The following is a 23,843-nucleotide window of genomic DNA, read 5'->3' as shown; positions in this document are numbered from 1 at the left end:
ATGTTACAAGTGCAAGGTTAGTTCCAAATAGTTGCATGACTATCCAAATGGTCACGGCTTTCGAAAATTCAAAGGAGGAAGGGAGTAAACACCCTTAAAAATTCAAAGTAGGGAGGGGGGTAAATACCCTTAAAAATTCAAAGGAGGGAGGGAGTAAATACCCGACATAAGACCCTAGCTACGATTACTCTGATCGTCATCACATCATTAAAATGCATATGTTGCAGAAAAAAGTGCTTTGCGTTCCAGCGTAATAACGGAGCACAGGAGAGGGGGGAGGACACCCCAAGCCCATACCCACAGAGTACTAAGGTTTTAACGATTTTTCCAGTGTCTCTTTATAGTTTCTATATTTGTCTCCTATTTTTAGTTTCAAGCATCCATCCACACTTAAAACAAAGCCACGTGAACGTGCCTATTTTCTTTTACAATATTAGGGGAGAAAGAAAAAAGAGAGAAATTGTTAAATTTTGATATATGCTAAATTAAGCCTATGTCTAGAAATTAATTCATCTAAAATACCGGTTAGCCATTGTCGATGTTTTAAGTTGGATTTTTGTTAATAGTGCTAGGACGCAGATTTTTTTCAGAAAGGGGAAAAACCTTTCCAGTGAAGCAAAAGTTTTTTGCATAATTTTTAGATTTTTATTCTGAATGTCACGAATTCTTGAAATTTTTAGGATATAAAACGAGAGACCCTAGGCTTGCCCTTGAAGAAAACAAAAAAAAATACATTAATTTAGCTAATTTAATTAATTTAATTTAATTTAATTAATTACTTAATTACTAATTTAATTAATTTAATTATGAAAATTAATTTAACATTAATTTAAATGTTAATTTAATTAATCAAATTGTCAGAACAGTTAGTAAAATTACCTGTTCTACTTTTTATATTGAAGGAGAGGAAAAGGTGGGGTAAAAAAGTAGCTCATAATTTGAATAAGAAGGGTTCAGAAATTCAAGAAATTCACCCCCCCCCCCCCCCCCCTGTGTTCTTCACAGAGTAGTACTGCTTAAAAATTATGCTTTTTTAAATAATTCGATTTTTGAAGTTTGAAAAATAGAAGTTTACTACTACATAACGTTGAAATTTATGACTTCATAAAATGGAAGTCATAAATAAATATTGTAGAAAATCTTAGATTCTATTTGACCATTGGCTCTTTCCGCGTTTTTTAAAAATTCTCACACCATCAATTATCATTTCAAAAAATGGCAAGGTTTTAACAGTTCTAGAGAATAGAACTCGTGGAAGGATTACAACTATTGAAGATACGGATCAAAGACATTATTACAACAAGTATTAACCCAAAGACAATTACGACCAAGGAAGATTTTACCAACTAAAGTTGCAAACCCTGGGTATAAACCTCTGGCTGTGGAGTTATTGGTGGACAAAACCAAGGAGAAAAAGAGGGATTATTGTCCTACCATTCCATGCTAAAAATGTGATTTAATTCTGTTTTGTAGCAAGCCAATTACATTATTCGTAATTTCTTATTGACTGTAATATAATTGATTACGTACCATTTAAGTTACTTATCTAATAAGGTAAATTTTAACCAAAATTTATTTCTAGAGAGAAAAATATCAGCCCTTTCTAAAAACCAGTAGACTAATGCTTCAGGTTAACTAATAATAAGCAACAAATCTAAACTGACAATGAAGTGCAATTTCTGGAGCGACAGATAGCTCCGCCCTTTTAAAACCTGATTGATTCTTCTTGGGAAATAATAAGCCAGTAACCAGTTTATGAGCATTTTTGACTAGTATCCTGTTTCTCTGTGATAAAACCTTCTGTAGCTATTTGTGACCTTGTGTTCAGGATGACCTTCCTGGGCTGAATGAGCTCGATTTTTCACAAGCTTCATAAACTCAATCTTGACCGAGCCTGTGTTTACACCTCAGTTACATTAGCAAGTAGCAGAGTAAGAAATACAAACATCATAAATACGCATTTCAGCAAAAATAAACTGTAGGGAAAGATCAACACTCGTAAATCTACATAGTCATACTAGTTCTAATTCTTCCCATTTGGTTTTCCTTAGTCAGTTTTATATAATATTTAGAAATATATTTTTCTTACATTAGCAAGAGCAGATGGAACAGAGAAGAAATTTAAAATTTAAACTTCATAGAAACTGTAAAGTGTGTGTCAGATCGATGCATCTGCACTATCTAAGCTATAATATGTGTTCTAACTCTTCCCTATTAAGTTTCCTCAGTCATTTTTATGCAATACTTTTATTACTTTTTCTTATATTACCAGGAAGCGAAAGGTGTGCGTGTAACTTCCATGGATCTTTCCATGGAAGAGTTTATCATGAGAGAAGAGAATTTTCATGAAGGGAAGCAGGGTTTTCTAGCGTTATTTAAAAAAAAATAATGAGAAAAAAAGTTTTTTCAGCTGGAAGTAAGGAGCAGCATTAACACCTAGAACGAAGAGAAATTATTACGTATACATGGGGGCTCGTCTCCTCCACAATACCTCGCTCTTTACGCTAAAGTATTTTCAGTAATTTCGACTATTTTTTCAACGGTCTTCGCGATTCAGGGGTCATTCTTAAAGAATTGGTACAAAATTCAAGCTTTAGTGCAAAGAGCAAGGTATTGACGAGGGGGTGAACCCCCTCATACGTAATAAAAAAAATACAAATATAGAAGTTCTTTACGTAAGTTAATTCGTAAGTTACGTACATTTATTACTAATAAAAACGTTTGTAAAAAAATAAAAAGTTCTAGTTGCCTTTTAAAGTAGCCAAAAATTGGAGGGCACTGGGACTGCTCCCTCACCCCTTTTTCCTCACCCCTATCAAAAGCGTCAATCAAACTATGAGAAATCCATTCAGCCAAAAAAAAATAATATACAAATTTTGTTTTAATTATTCATGTGCGGTGAGCCAAAATCAAAACATGCATAAATTCAAAAACGTTCATAAATTCAATAAAAAAAAATTTAACTGCAAGTAGGGAGTGACATTAAAACTTAAAACCAACAGATATTATTCCGTATATGAAAAGGGTTGTCCCCTCCTCAACGACTCGCTCTTTACGCTAAAGTTTTTTGCTGTTTTAAAAAGTAGAGTTGTGAGAAAGAGTCAAACTTTAGCGTAAAGAGGCAGGCACTGAGGAGCAGGCAACCCCCATCATATACGGAATAATTTCTGTTCGTTTTAAGTTTTACTGTCGCTGCTTACTTGCAGTTAAAAAAACTTGTTTTTTTATTTAAAGCATATAGTAATGGTTATTGGGAAGCGTAATGACGTTCTAGGGGGATTTTTTTTATTGGGGAGGGGGTTGAGGGGAGGAGGTTACGTGGTAGGATCTTTACATGGAGGAATTTGTCATGGGGGAAGAGAATTTCCATACAAAGAAGGGGGCACAAGATTTTCTAGCATTATTTAAAACATAAAATAACGAAAATCTAAATATGAAAAATTTTTTCAACTGAAAGTAAGGGGCAGCATTAAAACATAAACGAACAGAAATTGTTACGCATATGAGGGTTTAATTCCCTCCTATATACATCGCTGTTTACGCTAAAGTAGTTTTAGTAATTTCAACTATTTATTCTACGGTCTTTGGCATTCAGAGGTTATTTTTAAAGAATTGGGACAAAATTTAAGCTTTAGTGTAAAGAGTGAGGTATTAAGGAGGGGAAAACCTCCTCATATACGTAATAAAAATATACGAATATAGAAGTTCGTTACGTAAGTTAATTCGTAAGTTACGTATATTTTTTACTAGTAAAAACGTTAGTGACAAAATAAGACTTTTAGTGGCCTTTTTAAGTAACCAAAAGATTGGAGGGCAGATAGGCCTCCTTCTCCACCCCTTTTTTCTCAAAATCGTCTGATCTGAACTAAGAGAAAGCCATTTAGCCAAAAAAAAAATTAATATCCATATTTAGTTTTAATTATTTATATGCGGAGAACCAAAATCAAAACATGCATTAATTCAAAAACGTTCAGAAATTAATTTTTTAAACTAAAAGTAAGGAGCGACATTAAAACTTGAAACGAGCAGAAATTACTCCGTATATGAAAGGGGTTGCTCCCTCCTCAACACCCCGCTCTTTATGCTAAAGTTTTTCGCTGTTTGAAAAAGTAGAGTTGAGAGAACGAGTCAAGCTTTAGGGTAAAGAGCGGGGGGTTGAGGAGGATACAGCTCCTTTCACATACGGAGTAATTTCTGTTAGTTTTAAGTTTTAATGTTGCTCCTTACTTGCAGTAAAAAAACTTGTTTTTTATTTATTTAGTAAAATAAAGTGGCTGGGACCGATAAGCATTCACGGTAGATCTATATTTTTCTTTGTTTTTGTTGTTCCCGAAAGGCCGACTTGTCAATCTCCTCATACAAAGTCACAGGCATTATATTTCATACAGCAGGCAAGTTTTGACGCATTGAAAACCCAGACCACGCAGATTTTTTAGGTGGTTTCCAAAATTCCGCAAACTTTCGTACACTATAATCATGAGATTGCAATACAGTAATAAAAATATTTCCAAAACAAACAGGCGCTAGAAAATGTCACTAATCAAACAAAAACTGACACTTATAAAAACAAACAGGCCAGCAAGCGGCTTATATAAGCTGATCTAACTGAGAAACGAGAATCACATCCATTTAAAATACGAATAACAGTTGTGTAATATACCTATTGGCTTAAGGTAAACAGCGAATGTATTTCACCAAACCGAACAATAGCATAGAAAGTAAGGCCGGACTAGTGGAAAACGAAATAGCCGTAAAACATGTTGCGGAAGACAATGCTTCATTTTTCTTACAATTCCCGTATTTCGTACAACTTTTGAAGTGACACACTGAATATAATCTGAAAAACTTAACAATTCGTCCAAAATAACACCAAGATACTTTAAAGATTTCCTTTGAGGCACAGTTGCATGACTACTTTAAGCTCTTTAAGCCAGGGATAATAATTTGTTGAACGGCCAAAACTATGAACGCTGATTTACTATAATTGAGCTTCAATTTATTGAGGCGCAGCCCCTTTTCAATCTTTTCAATCTCGTCCGAACGGGCTCCTGTTCAGACCTTCCTGCCACTGTATATGAAGTGTCATGAGCAAATAATGATAAAGATTTCACTGGGTTAGGGTTCTCACCATTAGCCTTAATTCTTTGGTGCAGGTTAGAAATCATATTATAAATGCCACTAATGTTTATAGAGAAAAATAAACGGGCCAAACGGCGGTCCTTGGGGAGCCCCGCAAGTACTTTTGAAATCATTATACAGTGTACCATTTACTTTTAAAAACAAGTATATGCTACTCAAATATGAAGATATTAACTTCAGGATACTTCCTCTCAGTCTGCAATTCTCCAATTTCTTCAATAAAATTCCATAATCAACAGTGTCAAAATCTTTCAAAATATCTAAAAATACTGTAGCGACCTTCATCTTACTATCCAAAGCATCATTAACCAAAGTTGTCAAAAATTGCAACGTGTATTCAGTTGAGTGATTCTTTCTGAAACCAAACTGATTACTATAAGGAATTTTTTTACTCTAAATACTGTTTGATTCGAACATAAATCAATGTTTTTTAAATTCTAGAAAATATTTACCGATAGAAGATATATCGGTCTGAAATTACTGTAATCATCTCTGTCGCCACATTTATGCAGTGGCACAATTCTTGCCCTTTTAAAAAATATCCGGAAATGTCCCATCCTTGAAACACCCATTTCCACAAACATGGGTTAAATAGATGACAAAATGGCCTAAACACTTGGAGATACCAATTCAGCTCCTTTGACGCTATTTTTCATCTTGTTCACACATTCTGTCAATTCAAAAGCGTTAGTTTTCTGTGATACCAAGCTAGTATTACTTGGAGGAGGCAAATATTTCTCATACGTTCCGTCTTCAAAGCGTTCCTCAATCGATGCTTTTATATTCATTCCAACTTTAGAAAAGTAACTGGCCATTTCATTTGCAACTTGGTGATGTTTAATGTTACAAACAACTTGTGACAATGGTAATTTTTTTCACCCAATATGTCCCTGTGGTATAACTTACGATCCCTTCCCCTGATTTCTGAGGGATTTCAACCCTGAAGGTCTTTTTATATGATCTCTAAACAAGGCTGAATCGAGGGAGGAGGGTTAGGGGGTTTAAACCCCGCGAAATGATTTTCCGACTCGTAAAAATGTAGCAAAAATGAATATAAACATATTTCTAATACAATTTTAAAGCTTTTTTTAAGGCCCCGACTAAATTTTTTTTTTAACTCAAAAAGAGTTACCCTTAAGTCACTGTAGCCGATTGAATAATTCTCCAAGTCTTTGTAGAGGAACCATTAGCCTCTTCAAACTGCTTAGTAGAATAATTCCGCTTTAACTTTCTTAACAATTTGTTCAGTGCTATTCTTATATATTTCTTATATATAATAATTCTTATATTAAGTTATAATAGTTATATATAATAGCTCTTATATATATATCTTGGTCCAAGTCATTGTTGCTTACAATACTTTTTCTATATAATGCATGTATTTTTTCAATAGACTTAATTAAACTTAATGTTATCCAAGGCTTTCGGGGTTTTGTATCTTTCTGTTGCTTTGTTGCTTTTCTTATGCACGTTTCATGAAAAATATCAATGATTTTGCTATACCATTCACTAAGTTTATCACCAAAAGTGGTAGACTGATTTAAAAAAGACCAATCAGATCTGCCCAAAGGCCTCCCAAAACTTTGGGAGACTATCTTTCGCAAAAATCTCCTGATTAAAACTATTACAATTAATTGAACCATAATGAGAAGCTTTAATATCACAATGAACAATAATCGCATAATGATCTGACACATCATTGATGATTACTTTCGGCTTTTTAAATTTCTTATTGACAAATAAATTATCAATTCAAGTAGCAGTATTCTCCGTTACTCTCGTGCAAACATTAATTGTAGGAAACATACTGAAACTATACATTAAATCAAAAAACTTCGGCAAGTTTTATCATTCTTTTGCATCAAATCAATATTAAAATCCCCGTAAAACTACATAATCTGGACATTTTCGGGGTCTTTTCTAATTGGTTTTCAATCAATTCAAGAAATTTATGATTCGGGGCTGAAGGGGGCTTATACACAATAACCACGAAAAATTTATCCTGCGTCTGGGTTCCAACCTCCAATACCAAAGTCTCACAAATCATCTCAACATACACCAATAAATCATCTCTTACCTTAGCTCCAAGGCCCAATTTAACGTAAGCCGCCATCCCACCATGCCTGGACTCGCTCCTATTCTTCCTAAAAAAAACTAAAGACTCAATATTTAATAGCTCTTCATTTCCAGCACTTAACCAAGTTTCAGTCAAACCAAGAACATCTATCTTATGCACATTGTAACACAACTCAGATAAATAATCATAAGAACTATTCAGCCCTTGACAATTTAAATGAAAAAACACTAAATGATCTTGTCGATTCAAATCCGAATCATTCATTAATTCACAACCAAAAATATACTTTGACGGCTCATTAAAACCTTGAACATTCTGAAAAGTCGCCTCATCCCAATCATCACGCAAAACTTCGTTCATTTCTTCATAAAATTTCACAGTATTTATCTCAAGCAGTTCAACTTTATCCTTAAGTTGCATCCCGATCATATTTATCCCTACCTACATATCTTGAACCCGTACCTGTATACCTCCTCGTATGTCACAAACAATAATAACAAAACTCATAAATATACTGAGCCAACAAAAGCTCCTGTTGGCACAAAAAAAAAACAACAATACAATAAAAAAGACACAATGTTTGTTGTAGCAGAGATAACTATTATATAAGTCACTGATATTATTTTTTTATATCGGACCAAAATAACTCAACAAATAATTCATAATCAATGCTTTTTTCTTATCAAAACACATAAAATGTCTGAACCTCCACAAATTCACTAAAAAAAGAAATTTGTTTTCGCTCACGTAATCAAGTCTATAGAATTGCCCTTGCCATTTCCTTGCATACGCTATCGATGCGTTTGAATCAGGCTACTAATATCCGGTGGGATTTCATTGATCAAAAATACTTCCACTGGTCCCTCCTCAAGGTGACGAATACATGGAGATGGTGGTATAGATCTTGTAGTCCAAGTTTCAAAACCTGTTGTTTCACGAATACTGGTTAAGATAGCCAAAAGTTTTTTTCAAGCTTCTCAAGCAGACAGGGGAAAATCATTGGTTAAAAAACATTCTGATTGACCATGATAGTTTTACCACAAAGACTTTGAGCCTGTTTTAGAACTGCGACTTTTAGCTCCTTGTTTTCCATAGTAACCTTTATGAGCTTTTTCAGGCTTAAAATCAGCTATCGTGTAGTTGGGTACCTCATGAATCCCAAGGCCTGACGAAATTATATTATCAAAACTGGCCTTAGCGTTTCCAGTATCAAATACTGTCACAATCCATTCTAGAGTGTTTTATCTGTTTCTTTGTTTTCCAGCTTCATCATTGTGTGCTTTAGGCTAGATAACTGCGATTTCAGGAAAGAATTTTCACCAACCACGTGGCTCTTCAAATCTTTGGTTTCTACATCACGGCTGATCACTTTTGGCTTAATACTTCCCAATTTCAATACAGATTCTTCTATCTTAGAAATTCTTTTCTCTTGTCCTCTAAAATGAACGTTCAGCTCATTTAATGTAGTTGAACTTTCTTTAAAAGTCTGTAAAACTAGATTCGAAACATCAGCTAGCGTTTTTTTAACCTAGCACAAATTAACCTTTCTGGACACTAAATGGACGGTCTGACGCAAACTAATGTGTTTACCTTGAATGCATTCAGGTAATAGTTTAACTTCAATTTCGAACTTCATTTGGCTCTTTTCTCTCTTAGTCAGTTAAAAATAGCGCTCTCTATCAGAAATAATATTTTTAGCTAGATGGCGCTAAACGGAAAATTGTAAGATTTCTACTTTGACTAAGGAAACTGGTTCCAAAAAGGAGCTTCAAACTCCTGCACAGTCTAATAAAAATTTTCAAAAATCTAGATACCTTCTTTCTGTAACTCAAAACTTATTTCTGGTACATTTAAAATCACTAAGGATTTTTGATATGTTTAAGTGTTTGCAGTTAGATTTGCAACCAACTCAATAAAAAAATAGGCAATTTGCTCCTTTTTTTAAAACTACGATCAATCTTCAGATTAGAAAAAAATATACGTAACTTAAGAATTAACTTACGTAACAAACTTTTATATTCTTATATTTTTTATTATGTATATGAGGGGGTTTGTCCCCTTGTTAATACCTCGCCTTTTACACTAAATCTTAAGTTCTGTCCCAATTCTTTAAGAATGACCCCAGAATCAGAAAGGCCGTGGAATAAATAGTTTAAATTACTAAAAATACTCTAGCATAAAGAGCAAGGTATTTATCTCCTCCTAAATTCCTACGGAGATCAGCACCGCTGGTACGGACTGTAAAGTCTAATGCCGTATCCTTTGCCTTCTTTTTTTTTTACCAATAACCATTACTGTATGTAAACACTGGACAAAGTTTGTAAATTGCAGCCCCTCCCCCAGGGACTGTGGGGGAGTGATTCATTCCAAAGACATAGTTGATATGGTTTTCGAACAAAATGGCTATCTCAAAATTTGGATCTGTTGACTTTGGGAAAAACATGAGCGTGGGAGGGGGCCTAGGTGTCCTCCAATTTTTTGGTCACTTAAAAAGGGCACTAGAACTTTTCATTCCCGTTAAAATGAGCCCTCTTGCGAGATTCTAGGACCACTTGGTCGATACGATGACCCCTGGGGAAAAAAAAAACAAAAAAAAACAAATAAACACGCACCCGTGATCTTTCTTCTGGCAAAAAATACGAAATTCCACATTTTTTTAGATAGGAGCTTAAAATTTTTGCTATAGGGTTTTCTGATACGCTGAATGCGATGGTGTGATTTTCGTTAAGATTCTTTGACTTTTAAGGGGTGTTTCCCCTTATTTTCCAAAATAAGACAAATTTTCTCAGGCTCGTAACTTTTGATGACAAAGATTAAATTTGATGAAACTTATATATTTAGAATCAGCATGAAACTTTGATTATTTTGATATATCTTTTAGCATCAAAAATCAGAGTTTCGTTTACTATTGCGCCGGGTCGCTCCTTTCTACAGTTCGTTACTACGAACTGTTTGATACGTTTCTGGAAATACGGCTCTAATGATCAGAAACGGTCAAAAAGTAAGCTATTGTGAAAATCAAACTAATGTAAATAAAATGTTGTACTCGTATCCAAAACATATGTTTATCAACTTTTGGATGGCAAATTAATGAACGAACCTAATATTTTACACATTAATGAAATTTAAAAGAAAATTCAAACTTGACAGTGAATACTAATATTGCATAAGCAAAAATTGTGCAAGAATAGGAGTAATTTTGTAGCTTATTGTGAAAATTGCACTGCAATTTTAAATTTTTACTATCAGTAGGAGCTAAGTTAAAGTTCACTTAAATGTTTGGACTGTACGGATTAACTGCTGATTTTCACCAAACATGACAATAAAAGTACAAAATTTGGCTTTTAATAGTGTGTTCTAGCGTGACTTAGTTATAACAACCAAGAAGAAAATCACAAAGAGTATGGACTAATAGCTTCAATCGATAACCTATTGCACAACTGTCCACCACAACACAACATGACAGTCTTATCATTTTTTAGCTCATGTCCTGTTCAAAGACATGGTGCTAATATGCTCACTAAGGATAGATAGGTCTTTGGTGTTCATCATGGGCCCCTATTAGCTCTGTTGACTCTGAGTCTGAAGGATAACTAAAGTTTAAGGGATAAAAACAAAAAGACAAAGGTTGTTAATTGTGCCGTCTAGAAACCAGAAACCCGGCCAACCAGAAATTCTTCCGATTCTCTTAACGTAATTCAATAATTCAACAATAAGTTTTAATCTGGGTGCACTCTTCACGTTGATTGACAGCAGTGAATGAATAAAAGAGGTGGCGTTATGTGAGGTTGTTTTCAATGAAGTATAAATCAATGACGATAACGAAATGCAAAATAAAAATCTACAGTAGCAAAAAAATAAGCACATGATTTTTCCAAATCTCAGTTTTTTTTTTCTGCCAATAAATATTTGAAATCTTAATAATGTTAGAACTGGAAGAACTAGTCAGTTTCAATGTCTTTTCATGGTTTTAGATAAGAACATGTCTTAGGGACAGTATGCAAAAGTATTATCAATCGAAACTGGTATGTTTTGTATTATCATAGAAACTGGCATGTCAATTGCATCTCCCCTCTACAAAGTGGACAAGGACATGATAGAGAAAGTACAGAGGAGAGCAACAAAGATAGTAGATGGGTGCCCACATCTTCCTTACCCAATGAGACTGCAAACTCTGAACTTATCCAGTATGACTTACCGAAGAAAAAGGGGTGACATGATTAACACTTACAAATTGATTCATAACAATCCAATTCATGGTCTCTTCTTCATCGATTCATCACAGCGGACAAGGGGTCATTTTAAGAAGCTCATAAAGGTCAACGCTCAGAGGAGGGAACGCCATCACTTCCTAACCAACCGGGTAGTAGACCAGTGGAACTCCCTGAGCAATCATACTGTATCCAGTAAGACCGTCAAAGAATTCAAAGTCTCACTTGACAAGGAGTGGAGCAATAAGGGATGGAGGCTGGAATGGGACACCTTGGAGTCCCAGACCAGAAAATAAACCCTAGTCATTAAAACCAAATCAATATTCAAAACAATTCCGAATCGATCCACATGGCAATTTTTAAAGAAATGCTGAGCGATGCTACAGGATGGAAAATCCTTCAATTGCTCCAAGTTGCAATTTAAGGTAATTTAAGGTAAAACTTAAGAGGTCCAGGTATTTGCTTTATGATTAAAAATTATGTGCCGCATAAACTCCTAAAAATTATTTTTTTTCTCTCGCAATTATTTTAATTACGGATACCAATTATTGGCAAACTATTTCAGTGACAACATTAAAAAAGTATAAACAACGATTCAAAATAGAGCCTTTCGTTCTTTATTCTTATTAAAGAAGAGGAGAATTTCTAAGTGAAGCACAGAAGAAGTAATATAATGATGTTTTTAAGTTTTTAAAGTTTGTTGACAGTTTGTAAAACTGTGGAGTAGATGTAAATTCAGTGAACCCTTTGGTTCAAAGCTTCCCTCTGCAAGATAATCCACCAGCTTAAAAACATAAATGAAACTCTCAGCTCAAGGGGGATTTCGTATCAAGAAATACATTTTCGTAGGAAGAAGACCCATCTATCAGCGATACCTATCAGAATGTTATAAACAGCAGCAACATAAACAAAAATAGTTGTCCAGCCCAGATAAATTCAAAAATTACTACAAAAAATTGGTAAATAGTCTGTGTTATTGGATTTCTTGGGTTAGAACTTAGAAGATTGCCAAATGAATTCATTTGTACAAAATTTTCACCATTAAAATTTGGTTTGACTTCTGCCAAATCCATTGTATATTATAGACTAGGCTAGCTTTTCAGGCTTAGCCTAAGACCAGGCTTAGGCAAAATTTAGCATTTATATTTTTGTGTACCTTGGTTATGAATATTTACCAAAGTGCTAAAATTCTTGATTAACTGACAATTGAGATAGCTAGCAAATATGTATAGATTATAGCCTATCTTTATAACCAGAATTTCATCAAAAATCCTAATATAGGCTGACATTCATTCTTGTTACAACATTATTGCAATGTCCTGCTCTCTAATAGTGAAGTAATTGTATTAATTGAATGAGAGGTAATCTACATGTGCACTGATTGTTTCCTCTGTCACTCTTTTGTAGCCTACAAATTTATTTAACAGTATACTAAAACAATGGGAAATCCATTAAATATGGTTGAATATAATTCAGGGTGTAAATATTGAGAAGTTCATATAACTGACATATGAATAAAATAAACATACTACTCAATGCTGTTTCTGGTAAAATTCTAGTTGAGTGACTTCTTGCTATCTCAGAAAGGGGTTTGGCAAGGGAAATGATAACTTTCAGGGATGGGTCTACAGGCTAAAGTATATCCCAGGAAGGTATTTTAAAGTACCCACCTCTACTCCTTCTCCCTCTAGAGAGCCCTGAAATTTGCCTACATGATATGTCTATAGTCTACCTATTGAAATTTTGACAAAACAACATTTTACTTTAATTTTCAGTTACCTGTTGCTTTTTCTCTGCCTTTAGTTCTGAAAACGTAATTCCTATTATTTGAGTAGAATTCTGAGCCATTTCAATGTTTTTTTTTTCAAAACCCAGGAAATGTACTTGCATATTTTTAAAACCTTATAAATTAGGACTATGCAAAGTTGCAAAGCTGAAAACAATTTTGTTTGTACTTCATTCAAGTAGAAGATCTATTTTGCAAGGTTTCACTATTTTGCAAGGTATAACACAAATATTTTTAAAGGTCATCAAAGGTCAGGACCCTTTAGAGAGAGAAGGAGTTGATGTAGTTGCTTCAGAATTCCTTCCCAGGACATACTTTATTCTGTAGATTCATCTCTGAAAGTTTCATTTTCTTAACCTAAACCCTTTCTGAGATAGCAAGAAGTCAATTAACTAGAATTTTACCCCAATTTTTTATGCTCTCTCTGAATATAGCCTAATAGTTGCTTTCCTAGCAAAGTCAATTTAAGCCCTTTTAGGACCCTTGAAAATGATAATTTCTTTCTATATTTTTTGGATATAAAAATGGGCTGAAACATTTTTTTCAAACTTACCATATCATTATAAATCTATTTTGTAAAAATTGTACTGTTCATAAACATTGATTTGTCAATATTAAGTTGAATAAAAACAAAAAAACAAAACAATCCTCATTCAACTCAACTTCTGTTTGACCCAAACCTGTCTAACTCAACCCCCATTTTGATCAACCACATTCAGCTCAACCCTCCTCAAATCAATAATATACAATTACAAAATGTAGTTCAGCCTATTTTGTTGGAGGTGTTTGAAAATTATTAGTGCTTTTCATGCCCAGGGTCTGAGCACACTTTAAGGTCATGGTTGCAGCAATAGCTATACTCTAATACAGAGAAAGCCTATATTGGCCAAAATCTTAAAGATCATTAAAAAACACTCAAAAGGAAAGATGCTCATCAATTATATCTTTTCTCAGATTCACTTCAAAAGGTTAGATTTTGTTGTTGTGTTTTTTGGTTCTTTTTGAGGACTGAGGGTGACTTGGCAGAGGTCCTTGTCAAAATATTTGCTTGTTTTTTGTCTTCATATTTTGCTAATTACCTTAAACTACCTTAAATCACAGCTTGGAGTGAAATAAGGACTTTCAAACCTGTTGAATCACTTCTTGTGAAGACAGTTACATACATGGTTGATTTGATTCTGGTGAAAGATTCTGATGCATCCCAGTCAAATTTCCATGGTTTGTCACTCCACTCAGCATCCAGACAGTGTTTGAATACATCTGTTGATTCAGCAGAAACAGTGTTCTCCTTGAGGTTGTTCCAGGGGTTCACAATCCAGTTTGAGAAGAAGCTGCATCTTGCTCCAGTCCTCGCATGAATTTTGCAGATTTGTTTTGGGTGTTCTCATGTTATGTGGGAGGGGTTAATCTCCAGGAGCTCATTTTCTTGATTGGTAGAGAGGAGTTTGTGCACCTGGATCATGTCCCCATATTTCTGCCTGTAGATTAAAGAGGGGAGGTTGAGTTCCCTCAGCCATTCACCATAGGGCTTGTTTTCCATACTGGCAATCAGCTTAGTGGCCCTTTGTTGTATTTTCTCAAGAACTACCTTGTCCTTTTTGAATTGAGGGGTGGCCAGGATGGTCCTCATCTCCAATCTTGGTCTTACTAGTCCTTTGTAGAGCTAATGGCTAACAAAATCCTTGTTTACTCACCTATTTGATTTTATTTTTCATTTATTATCGGCAGTATGGTCTTGGAATGTATGTTTGTCCAAATACAAAGCTGATTTGGAAATGATGGAAGCTATCTATTTTCATTTCAACTCCAAAAGTATTTACAAAACGAATTCTTGGAAATTATGAAAAAGTGTTTGACAACTGAATGTATCTTTTTTTTCCAGCACTAGCTAGAACATAATAGGGGTACTTAAATGGATAACCTTCTGAGGTTCTCAGAATTAATGTTTTATTTCCATGACCCCATAATGGTGTGTATTACCTAGTGTCTGGTTTGATGTCACATAACTTACTTCACCTGAAATTTCCAAATAAAAAGACAATTGATTCACTAGTATATACTCACCTAATATACTCAGTTATGTATCATTCCTAGCATAGCCTAGAAGCACATCACTTTATTTTACCCTAAGCCCTCTTGTGCTGATATGTAGCCTGAAATTAGGTATTTCATTTGCATTTTTTGATTTTATTAATATGATGATATGTATGCAATTTTCAACATTACCTAGGATGAATGTGAATACATCATTTGGTGCCTTTTTTATGCTCTTTCATTATTCAGTAGTTGCCTCTGGTAGAAATTAAATGGAAAAAAGGAATAATTTTAGCCCTTAAATGGGTTAAAACTTAATCTAATCTAAAAACAACTAAAGAGCCTGAGACCCCTCAAAAATGAAATCACAACTAAGTTGATATCATTGTGAGGTTTCTGGCTCTTAAAAAGTTTCTGCAAATTTGTTTTCATAGCAACATTCCACTAATGAAAATATGTAGACTAATAAAAATAATAATTACCATTCCTGAGTCAGGTACAAAAGGCAATTTTTTCTCACTAGTAATTTTTTTTTAGAAACACATTTTTAAACTTACAGCTACTGTGGGCCAGAAGCAATTGTTTGAATTGTGAAAGTGCATAAAAAGGAATAAGGGGGAGGGTAGTGAATAGGGTATATTGCCAGAGTTGAGAGAAGTTATTTATTTATATTATTATTAACTACAAGACAATATAAAATACAATTCAGAATTGAATTTCAACACACTTATTACAATACACTTATTCCCCCTCGAAAGGCTCCATGGCCAGGGATACAAGGGAGAAGTTGCTGCTATCTTATCTAGAAAAATCTTCAATTTTGAAATTCGATGATGCTACTCTATTTTTTTAATTTCTTTTAGTAATTTTCTTTTTTTATCCTCCTTCAGAAGAGCTGTAACAATTGGATGTTTTTGGAAGCAATTATCGGTCGACACAAGCTGGGTCGACTTAATTAGGCTAGATTTTGTATTTTATTCTTAACAAGAATAGTTAATCAAGCCGTTTTTCAAATAAGGGATAGTTGTCGTGCATATATTTACCCAAGGATTTCTTTTTGTTGTTTTCACAAACTGCTTTTTTTTTGCTGCTTTGACAAATTTATGCTCCTCCCACTCCCCTAAGTGAATGTACCTAATAAAGAACTGCCTCGAAGCAGAGCAAAATTAACAGCTTTTTTGAATTACTAGATTCCAAGAAATATAATTTGAAGGAGGGTATCATATTTCGTAATTGATTAAAATTTCTACCCATCAATAATGCAGCCTTGGGATTTTTACCTGTTGATAAGGTGACTATATATTTGTAGTAAACTTGGACATAAGTATTTTGACTATGGTGCGTTAAGTGTAGAGAAGTGGAAATATTGGATACTCTTAGGCTTATGTACCCTCAAGGTGTGCTTCATCAGACATAATAATTAAGCAAGATAACAGGTTTCATCACTCTAATATTTTTATTGTAAAAAAAATCATTTGCTTTTAGAAGTAAATTTCTTTTATCTTTCTCAACTACATCCAGTTTCTCTCCTCCCAAAGGATCATCAAAATGGAAAATTCATAGCAATTTTTGACAAAAAACGGAACACTAGTACTCAGGAAGGTTGAGAGTGCAGTTTCTCCCCTCTTCTAAGTTAAATACCATAAAACATAGTTCATACTGTATTAAGTTCAGAAAAATTCTATTTGTTGGATTTTCAAGGCTACTTTTACTTTATTGCAAACTTCTGTGTAATAGTGGTTTTTACACAGGTGTGGGGGAGGGCAGTTTTTTTTTTTATTTGAAACACGTTTTTTTTTTCCAGAAATGAGCATTGTATCTTGTCGTTTCTAACTGGCTGGGCAAGTTTGATTTATTGGACAAGATTGAGATTTTGGTACATGTTAGTATTTTCATTTTCTTTGTCTAATCTTTTCAATTTTAGTGATGCCCCCCCCTCCAAATAAAATCATGCTTTTATGTCAGTCAAAGCTATGTATATGGCGGTATTTGTCAGCTATTCAAAACACATTCATGAATTACGCTTAGGTTACATCTCATAAAACTGGTTTCATAGCTACAAAAACAAGTGATGGATGATACAGTGGATCGGCATTAGACAGAATGAATTGGACTTGTGTAATTTGGGCTATATATTTGCACATTAGGGGTGGGGTGTAGGTTTCCATAGTGTTGTTTCTAAAGTATTATTTTGTCATCGTGTTTTGTTATTTTTCATTAGGATTAACATAACTTCACTTTTTGGGTGTGTTTCCAACAACCGAGAAGTACTGTATATAGCTACTTATTGGGAGAAGATGAACTATTTGGAACTTTGTGGGGTCATTTTTCAAAAGGGTAGCAAAACATTGATGAAGGTTGCCAAAAATTTTCGATGAAAACACCAAGATTTCCTAAAGACACTCTTCCCCACTAAGCCATTATGCAATAAAGCCGGAAGAAAAAAAAAACAAACTAAAATGAAAAATACCGAAACGCCTTAGTCTTTATGACTTGTAACCTGTAGACTATGATAAAATATCTCTGTTGAGACATTTACCTCTCAACAGCCTTGAATAACATATAGATACAACTAGATATTTAACTATAATTTTATGATATGTATTGGCTCCAATTTCAACAAACAGGAGAGCTTCTGGGGAGGACCTGTTTATACATCTATGATAAATTGGTTGTTACATGTATTAAAAAACAGTTATATTAAGAAACAAATCTTAGAAAATCACCGTTTTCTGGTACAACAGTCCTAAGATGTATCCAGTGGGGCAAAAATGTTTCTATTTCGATGTTTATACCACTTTTATGTACTTACAAACCTAAACAATTGTTCTTGTTATATTCGTCCACAGGATCTTCATGAAATAATAGTCGAAAGCTTAAAATGTTTTTTGAGCTTTTCGGGTCTCTTTTTTGGGTCTTATCTGGAAGGCTAGATAAAAACTACTCTTCATCAATAACAATCGAAAGCTCAAAATGTTTTTCCGTGTTTTTACTCTTCTGCTTGTTACGTAACGGGTTTTGAACCATCACAGTCCCTTTTTATGTCACTATAAATTCATATTATTGTTCATATTAAGTACTCATTGCATAAATATTGAAAGTGGATCAATAGCAAAATATCCTCAGATTCAAATTCAATGTTATCTTTTTCGTAATAGTTTAACTGATAAGTTTTTATCTTGAACAAAGGCAGTTTGAATTTGTAGAAGATATGCGTAATTGTAGAATCATTTCGTGAATGAATATATCTAGTTACTAGTGCTAAAACTGTCTTTGGGTTATTAATTTCACATATGCAAGACTTCATTTTCATAAAAGGTAGAATCTTACCAATTTTTGTCTCATTTCTTGTTCTCTTATAGGATATGTTTATAGTCGTATTGCATACTCAGTGCGATAGGCTTACTAAAAAGCTTTCGTCTCCCATGTTGGCTATTATTTTATTTTCCCTCAGCCTGGTCTTACTTAGGATTGTAGAAACTTGGGGGAGGGCCTATTTGATTGCAAAAATAAATATTTTTCATCACTGTTTTCTGGTACAATAGTCCTAAGATGTGTTCAATGGGGCAAAAATTATTTTTAGAGGGCAACAGCAATTGGGGGTAACCTGCCGACCTGAGTGCCTCCACAGTCCCATATGGCATTAGGTCGAAATTTTAAGAAAGACACCAAATGGTCAAAAGATCCATAAACATACATTGAAGATGTTCTGTTCAGGCCATGGTTTAAGGTCCCCAAATTATCCAAAAAACCTTTTATACATTTCAGTAGAAAGGCAGACTTACTGTATTTTGCTGAAATAAGAGATATACATCGATTTTGATCCAAATAATGGTAGGACCCAAAAAGAGGCTGTTGGGCTCATGGGCTCCCAAATTCCTCTCATTTAAATTCGCTTGCACTGGTGCATTCAAGATCATTCAAGGGTTATTTAGGGGAATTGCCCGAGATGGCTAAGTGCTTGTCAATAATTATTACTAAGGTTGACTACCCCAAATAAAAACAACTAAGTAAGTAGTTTGTTTTTAAGTTTGTCTAAGTAGTTAATTTTTTAAAATGGGTTTTGATTTCCACAAAAGTTGGGATTGGTTTTGGCAAGAATTTTTTAGCTGTTTGATCACAAATCTGAGGCTAGTATTGCAGAATAGGAGTCTAAAAAAAAAACAAAAAAAAATGTCTAAACAAAATATATAAAGATAAATAATATAAATATTATATTAATATAATATAAATAATAAATAAATATAAATAAAATATAAATATAATATAATATAAATAAATAAAAAAATAGTCTAAATAAAAAAAAAAACACGAAGTAGATATTCAGCGATTATTGTTTGATTTCCCTTATAAGTTGATATTTAAGGAGTTTTTAGCTTGCTGATAAAAATATGAAGCTTTGAAAAGTACAGTTTTAGGAGCCTTCTTGCATGCAGCCCCTGAGCAAGGGTTCCTAACTTTCAACATGCTTTATAGATTTTTTTTTGGAATGGTGGCTATTTATAAGGCCACTTATTTACAGGGCCCTTGGGCATGAGCCCTCTAACCATCCCTTCCCCCGTGGACCCAACAGGTATAGATATGTAATTTCTCTTTCCAGTCATGACTGTTGAGGGACCTTGTTGTGAGTAGTCGTTAGTGATCATACAACTGCAGCAAATCGTAATACATCATTACTGCTTTACTGAACACGAAATAGAGTGCTTAAAATTGATATATTAACAGAAAAATACAAAATTGAAATATCAAATTTGAATATTTATTTAGCTAATTGATTGTTGCATGTATTTGAAAGAATTGATTTAGAAGGAATAAGACAGTTAGTAAAATAAGTAATTTTTTAAAATAGTAAAACTAAACTAATTGTCCCATATGTTTTATATTGAGGATTCTTTTTTTTATGCAAAGTTTATTTGCATTTAATATTTTTTTACATCTCGGTTTTTTAAACCACAGTTATTACTTACGCCTTGTAGGTATTTGAGGGGGCGGAAATCTTACTCTTATTTCTGGCAACTTGTGTTTGTTTTAAATTTGACTATATTTTGCATTGTATAACTAAACTAATAGCATCTACTATCATGAAGCATCTACTAATCTACTAATCTATCTACTAGCATCTACTAATCTTACTCTTATTTCTGGCAACTTGGGTTTGTTTTAAATTTGACTATATTTTGCATTGTATAACTAAACTAATAGCATCTACTATCATGAAGCATCTACTAATCTACTAATCTATCTACTAGCATCTACTAATCTTACTCTTATTTCTGGCAACTTGGGTTTGTTTTAAATTTGACTATATTTTGCATTGTATAACTAAACTAATAGCATCTACTATCATGAAGCATCTACTAATCTACTAATCTATCTACTAGCATCTACTAATCTTACTCTTATTTCTGGCAACTTGGGTTTGTTTTAAATTTGACTATATTTTGCATTGTATAACTAAACTAATAGCATCTATTATCATGAAGCATCTACTAATCTACTAATCTATCTACTAGCATCTACTAATCTTACTCTTATTTCTGGCAACTTGGGTTTGTTTTAAATTTGACTATATTTTGCATTGTATAACTAAACTAATAGCATCTACTATCATGAAGCATCTACTAATCTACTAATCTATCTACTAGCATCTACTAATCTTACTCTTATTTCTGGCAACTTGGGTTTGTTTTAAATTTGACTATATTTTGCATTGTATAACTAAACTAATAGCATCTACTATCATGAAGCATCTACTAATCTATCTACTAGCATCTACTAATCTTACTCTTATTTCTGGCAACTTGTGTTTGTTTTAAATTCGACTATATTTTGCATTGTATAACTAAACTAATAGCATCTACTATCATGAAGATTTTCGTGAGGAAGAATGAGCAACAGTACTAAAACAAAAGTTGTTTGCTTACAATTAACCACAGGCTGGCAAACCCGACTTTGCACTGAGGCCAAGACCAAGTCTGTCTATTTTTTAATTAAAATCAAGTAGTTGCTGGCATCAAGCCATGGTTTAATTGTAGAAAAGCCAAGACAGATAGTCTGAGTAAGTGAGAGGCGAATCTGGCATAAGCCCTTTTTAGGAATGTATAAAAATGATGTCATTTCGCTTGTTGATAGATAATTCTATCATCCATCCGTTCTTACATTATTCCTAGGGCAGAACTAAGGTAGATTGTCATAGTACTACGGGCTACATCAGAATGTGATAAAGTAAGTTTCAGCCATGCCATACTTTTGGAATCCCCACATTGGCTCTACGTCTTTTCTAATGACCTTAGCTATGATTTCAAGATGCTCTCTGTCTTTTCCCCCCAGGAAGCCACATCCACGGAACCTTTCTGTAATCTGTATTGGAAATGAATAGAAATAAATAATAATATGAATGTGTTTGGTTATACAGTTATATCTTCACCATAATGTCAGGAAATCGTGGTCTTGGCTGAGGAGTATCTACCTTTTAACGGAGAACTTACTGCTCAGTATCTCATGGCTGAGGTTATACCAACTTCTCTAAATTATAGAGTTGGTCAAGTTTTTATCTGAAACTATGCACATCATGTGCACTCTTTCCTCAGCAAACCGGTATGTTTTAAAATATAATCTTAATTTGCAGTGTCCATGGGCTGAGGTCTGCTTTTTACAAGTTCTCAAAGCTGCTGCTGCCATAATTACCTGATAATCTTAATTTTTTTTGCTAATTCCCAAAGGATATATCTGATGGCTCAACTATAGCCTAATGATTATATATAAAGTAACGTGTTTAGTTATTCTTATATGATTTTTTTAATGTTTCTTTTCAATCCGTTTGTTTTTCAGAGTTTGTTATGCTTGACTAGCATAGAAAATGCCTGAGCCAGTAGAGAGTGAGTCGCTTAATCAGTCTAATGTACAAGAGAACGGAGATACAAATGTGAGCGCTATAAGTTCTTCTGTATCGAAATTGTCTACGAAGAGCTCAAAAAAGCGAACTTTTGGCAAATCCAAAACTATCAATTTGAAAGTGACAACTTTAGATGGGACTGTTAATGATGTTTCAATTGAGGTAATTGTTTTTTTCTTTTAGTGTATTTTATTTTAGTGCTGGCGATATTACTGACGACTTAGTATGCAAACCAATTGTAAGTGTGCATTAACCCTTGATGATAGTATTAACCCCTTTTAACCATTAACCCCTGCAAGAGACAATTTCAGCTACTGCAAAGGTGGTTAAATGTAACAGCCATGTTGGTGTCTCATAAAATAGTTTCAGGTGGTCATTGAAAACGCTTTTAGCCACTTCAGAAGTTGTTCGATGGCTATGTTGGTGTCTCATAAGTGTTTCAATTGTCCTCAAGCCGATCTTCGCATTAACCCCTTTTAACCATTAACCCCTGTAAGAGACAATTTCAGCTACTGAACTCTTAGCCACTTCAGAAGTTGTTTGGTGGCTATGTTGGTGTCTCATAAGATAGTTACAGGTGGTCATTGAAAACGCTCTTAGCCACTTCAGAAGTTTTTCGATGGCTATGTTGGTGTCTCATAAGTGTTTCAATTGTCCTCAAGCCGATCTTAGCCTCTTCAAAGGGGTTTTGATGGTGCCGATCGTTATAGATGGTCTTGCAAAATATACTGAGCCATATCATGGCTCATGGGGATTGGACATGACAGCTGACAGCCATATCATGACAACCATGGCATGACAGCCATATCAAAGGGGATTGGACATGACAGCTATGTTGATGTTTCAAAACGTGTCTCGATAGAAAATCCCAGGTACTTATAGGGAGAAACAAATATATATGTTTGGAAGAAACATATAGAATATGGAAGAAACTTGTCTAGGTTGGAATTTCAAAACTTGATTTTTCGCAGTTTTTTGCCATTTACACCTGATTTAGGAATATTAACTATTTTTTTTTAATTAATCTAAATAGTAAAATGTCATTTTGAAGAGAAATTTACAGGAATTTTGAAAAAAGAGCCTGAAAACCCTAAAAAATGGCGTAAAGACTTATCTCCCATGAACCTACCTCCCTTGTTTACCTCCCATAGACTTTGTCTAGAAGAATCAAATATTCTTTTTTTCCTATACATTTTCCAACCAATCTTCTAGTTGAAGAAGTAATTTTTAGTTTTGTAGGAGAAATATTTTTTTACCTGTGTTTTTTTTTTAGCACCAGCATAATCGTCGAAGAAATATTATGGGGGGAAGAGGCTTAGACTCGTTAACCACCTCACCCCTTTGATGGTGTCATTTATGACACCAGCTATCTGTATTTTTATTTTGCTGATAATATCCAATAAGAAAGGCAATTTGTTTTTATATGACGTCATCACAAATCTGTTTTCTAAACTGACAGATAAAATGGAAAATGGTGTTGACTGACGTCATAAAAAGTGAGCTACCTAAATGACGTCACCTCTTGAATATAAATGACCGTTTCCAGTGATTTTCTTATTAGTTAATCAAGTTACTGCAAAGCAAACAATCTATTATGTGTAACGTTCTTAGCAAAATGTCAAAATTTGAGAAGGAAAAAGATGTATGGTGTCCTGTAGGAGTGGAGAGAGTAGTAGTGAAGAAGGCCTGTAAATCTGTTAG

General features: G+C 33.9%; 2 protein-coding genes across 5 annotated transcripts in view; one reads left to right on the top strand and one right to left on the bottom strand.

Moving 5' to 3' along the window:
- LOC136037774 (serine proteinase stubble-like) overlaps window positions 1-23,843 on the bottom strand; it is a 211,102-nt gene that overhangs the window by 121,464 nt on the left and 65,795 nt on the right. The gene's annotated exons all lie outside the window — the stretch shown is intronic.
- The window catches only part of LOC136037775 (band 4.1-like protein 2), a 40,272-nt gene continuing 28,707 nt past the window's right edge, over window positions 12,279-23,843 (top strand). The window contains exons 1-2 of one of the 4 annotated variants that reach the window (XM_065720591.1): window positions 12,279-12,386; window positions 22,079-22,304. In XM_065720591.1, coding sequence (XP_065576663.1) covers window positions 22,107-22,304 — 198 coding nt within the window. In that variant the 5' untranslated portion in view covers window positions 12,279-12,386; window positions 22,079-22,106. Of the gene's footprint in view, window positions 12,387-12,458; window positions 12,479-17,050; window positions 17,130-18,451; window positions 18,566-22,078; window positions 22,305-23,843 lie in introns of those variants that run through there. The other 3 variants (XM_065720594.1, XM_065720592.1, XM_065720593.1) reach the window with 3 other exon arrangements.

Source organism: Artemia franciscana, chromosome 17, assembly GCF_032884065.1.
Source record: "Artemia franciscana chromosome 17, ASM3288406v1, whole genome shotgun sequence".
Classification (NCBI taxonomy): Eukaryota; Metazoa; Arthropoda; class Branchiopoda; order Anostraca; family Artemiidae; genus Artemia; species Artemia franciscana.
This window is presented reverse-complemented; position numbering and strand designations above follow the sequence as displayed.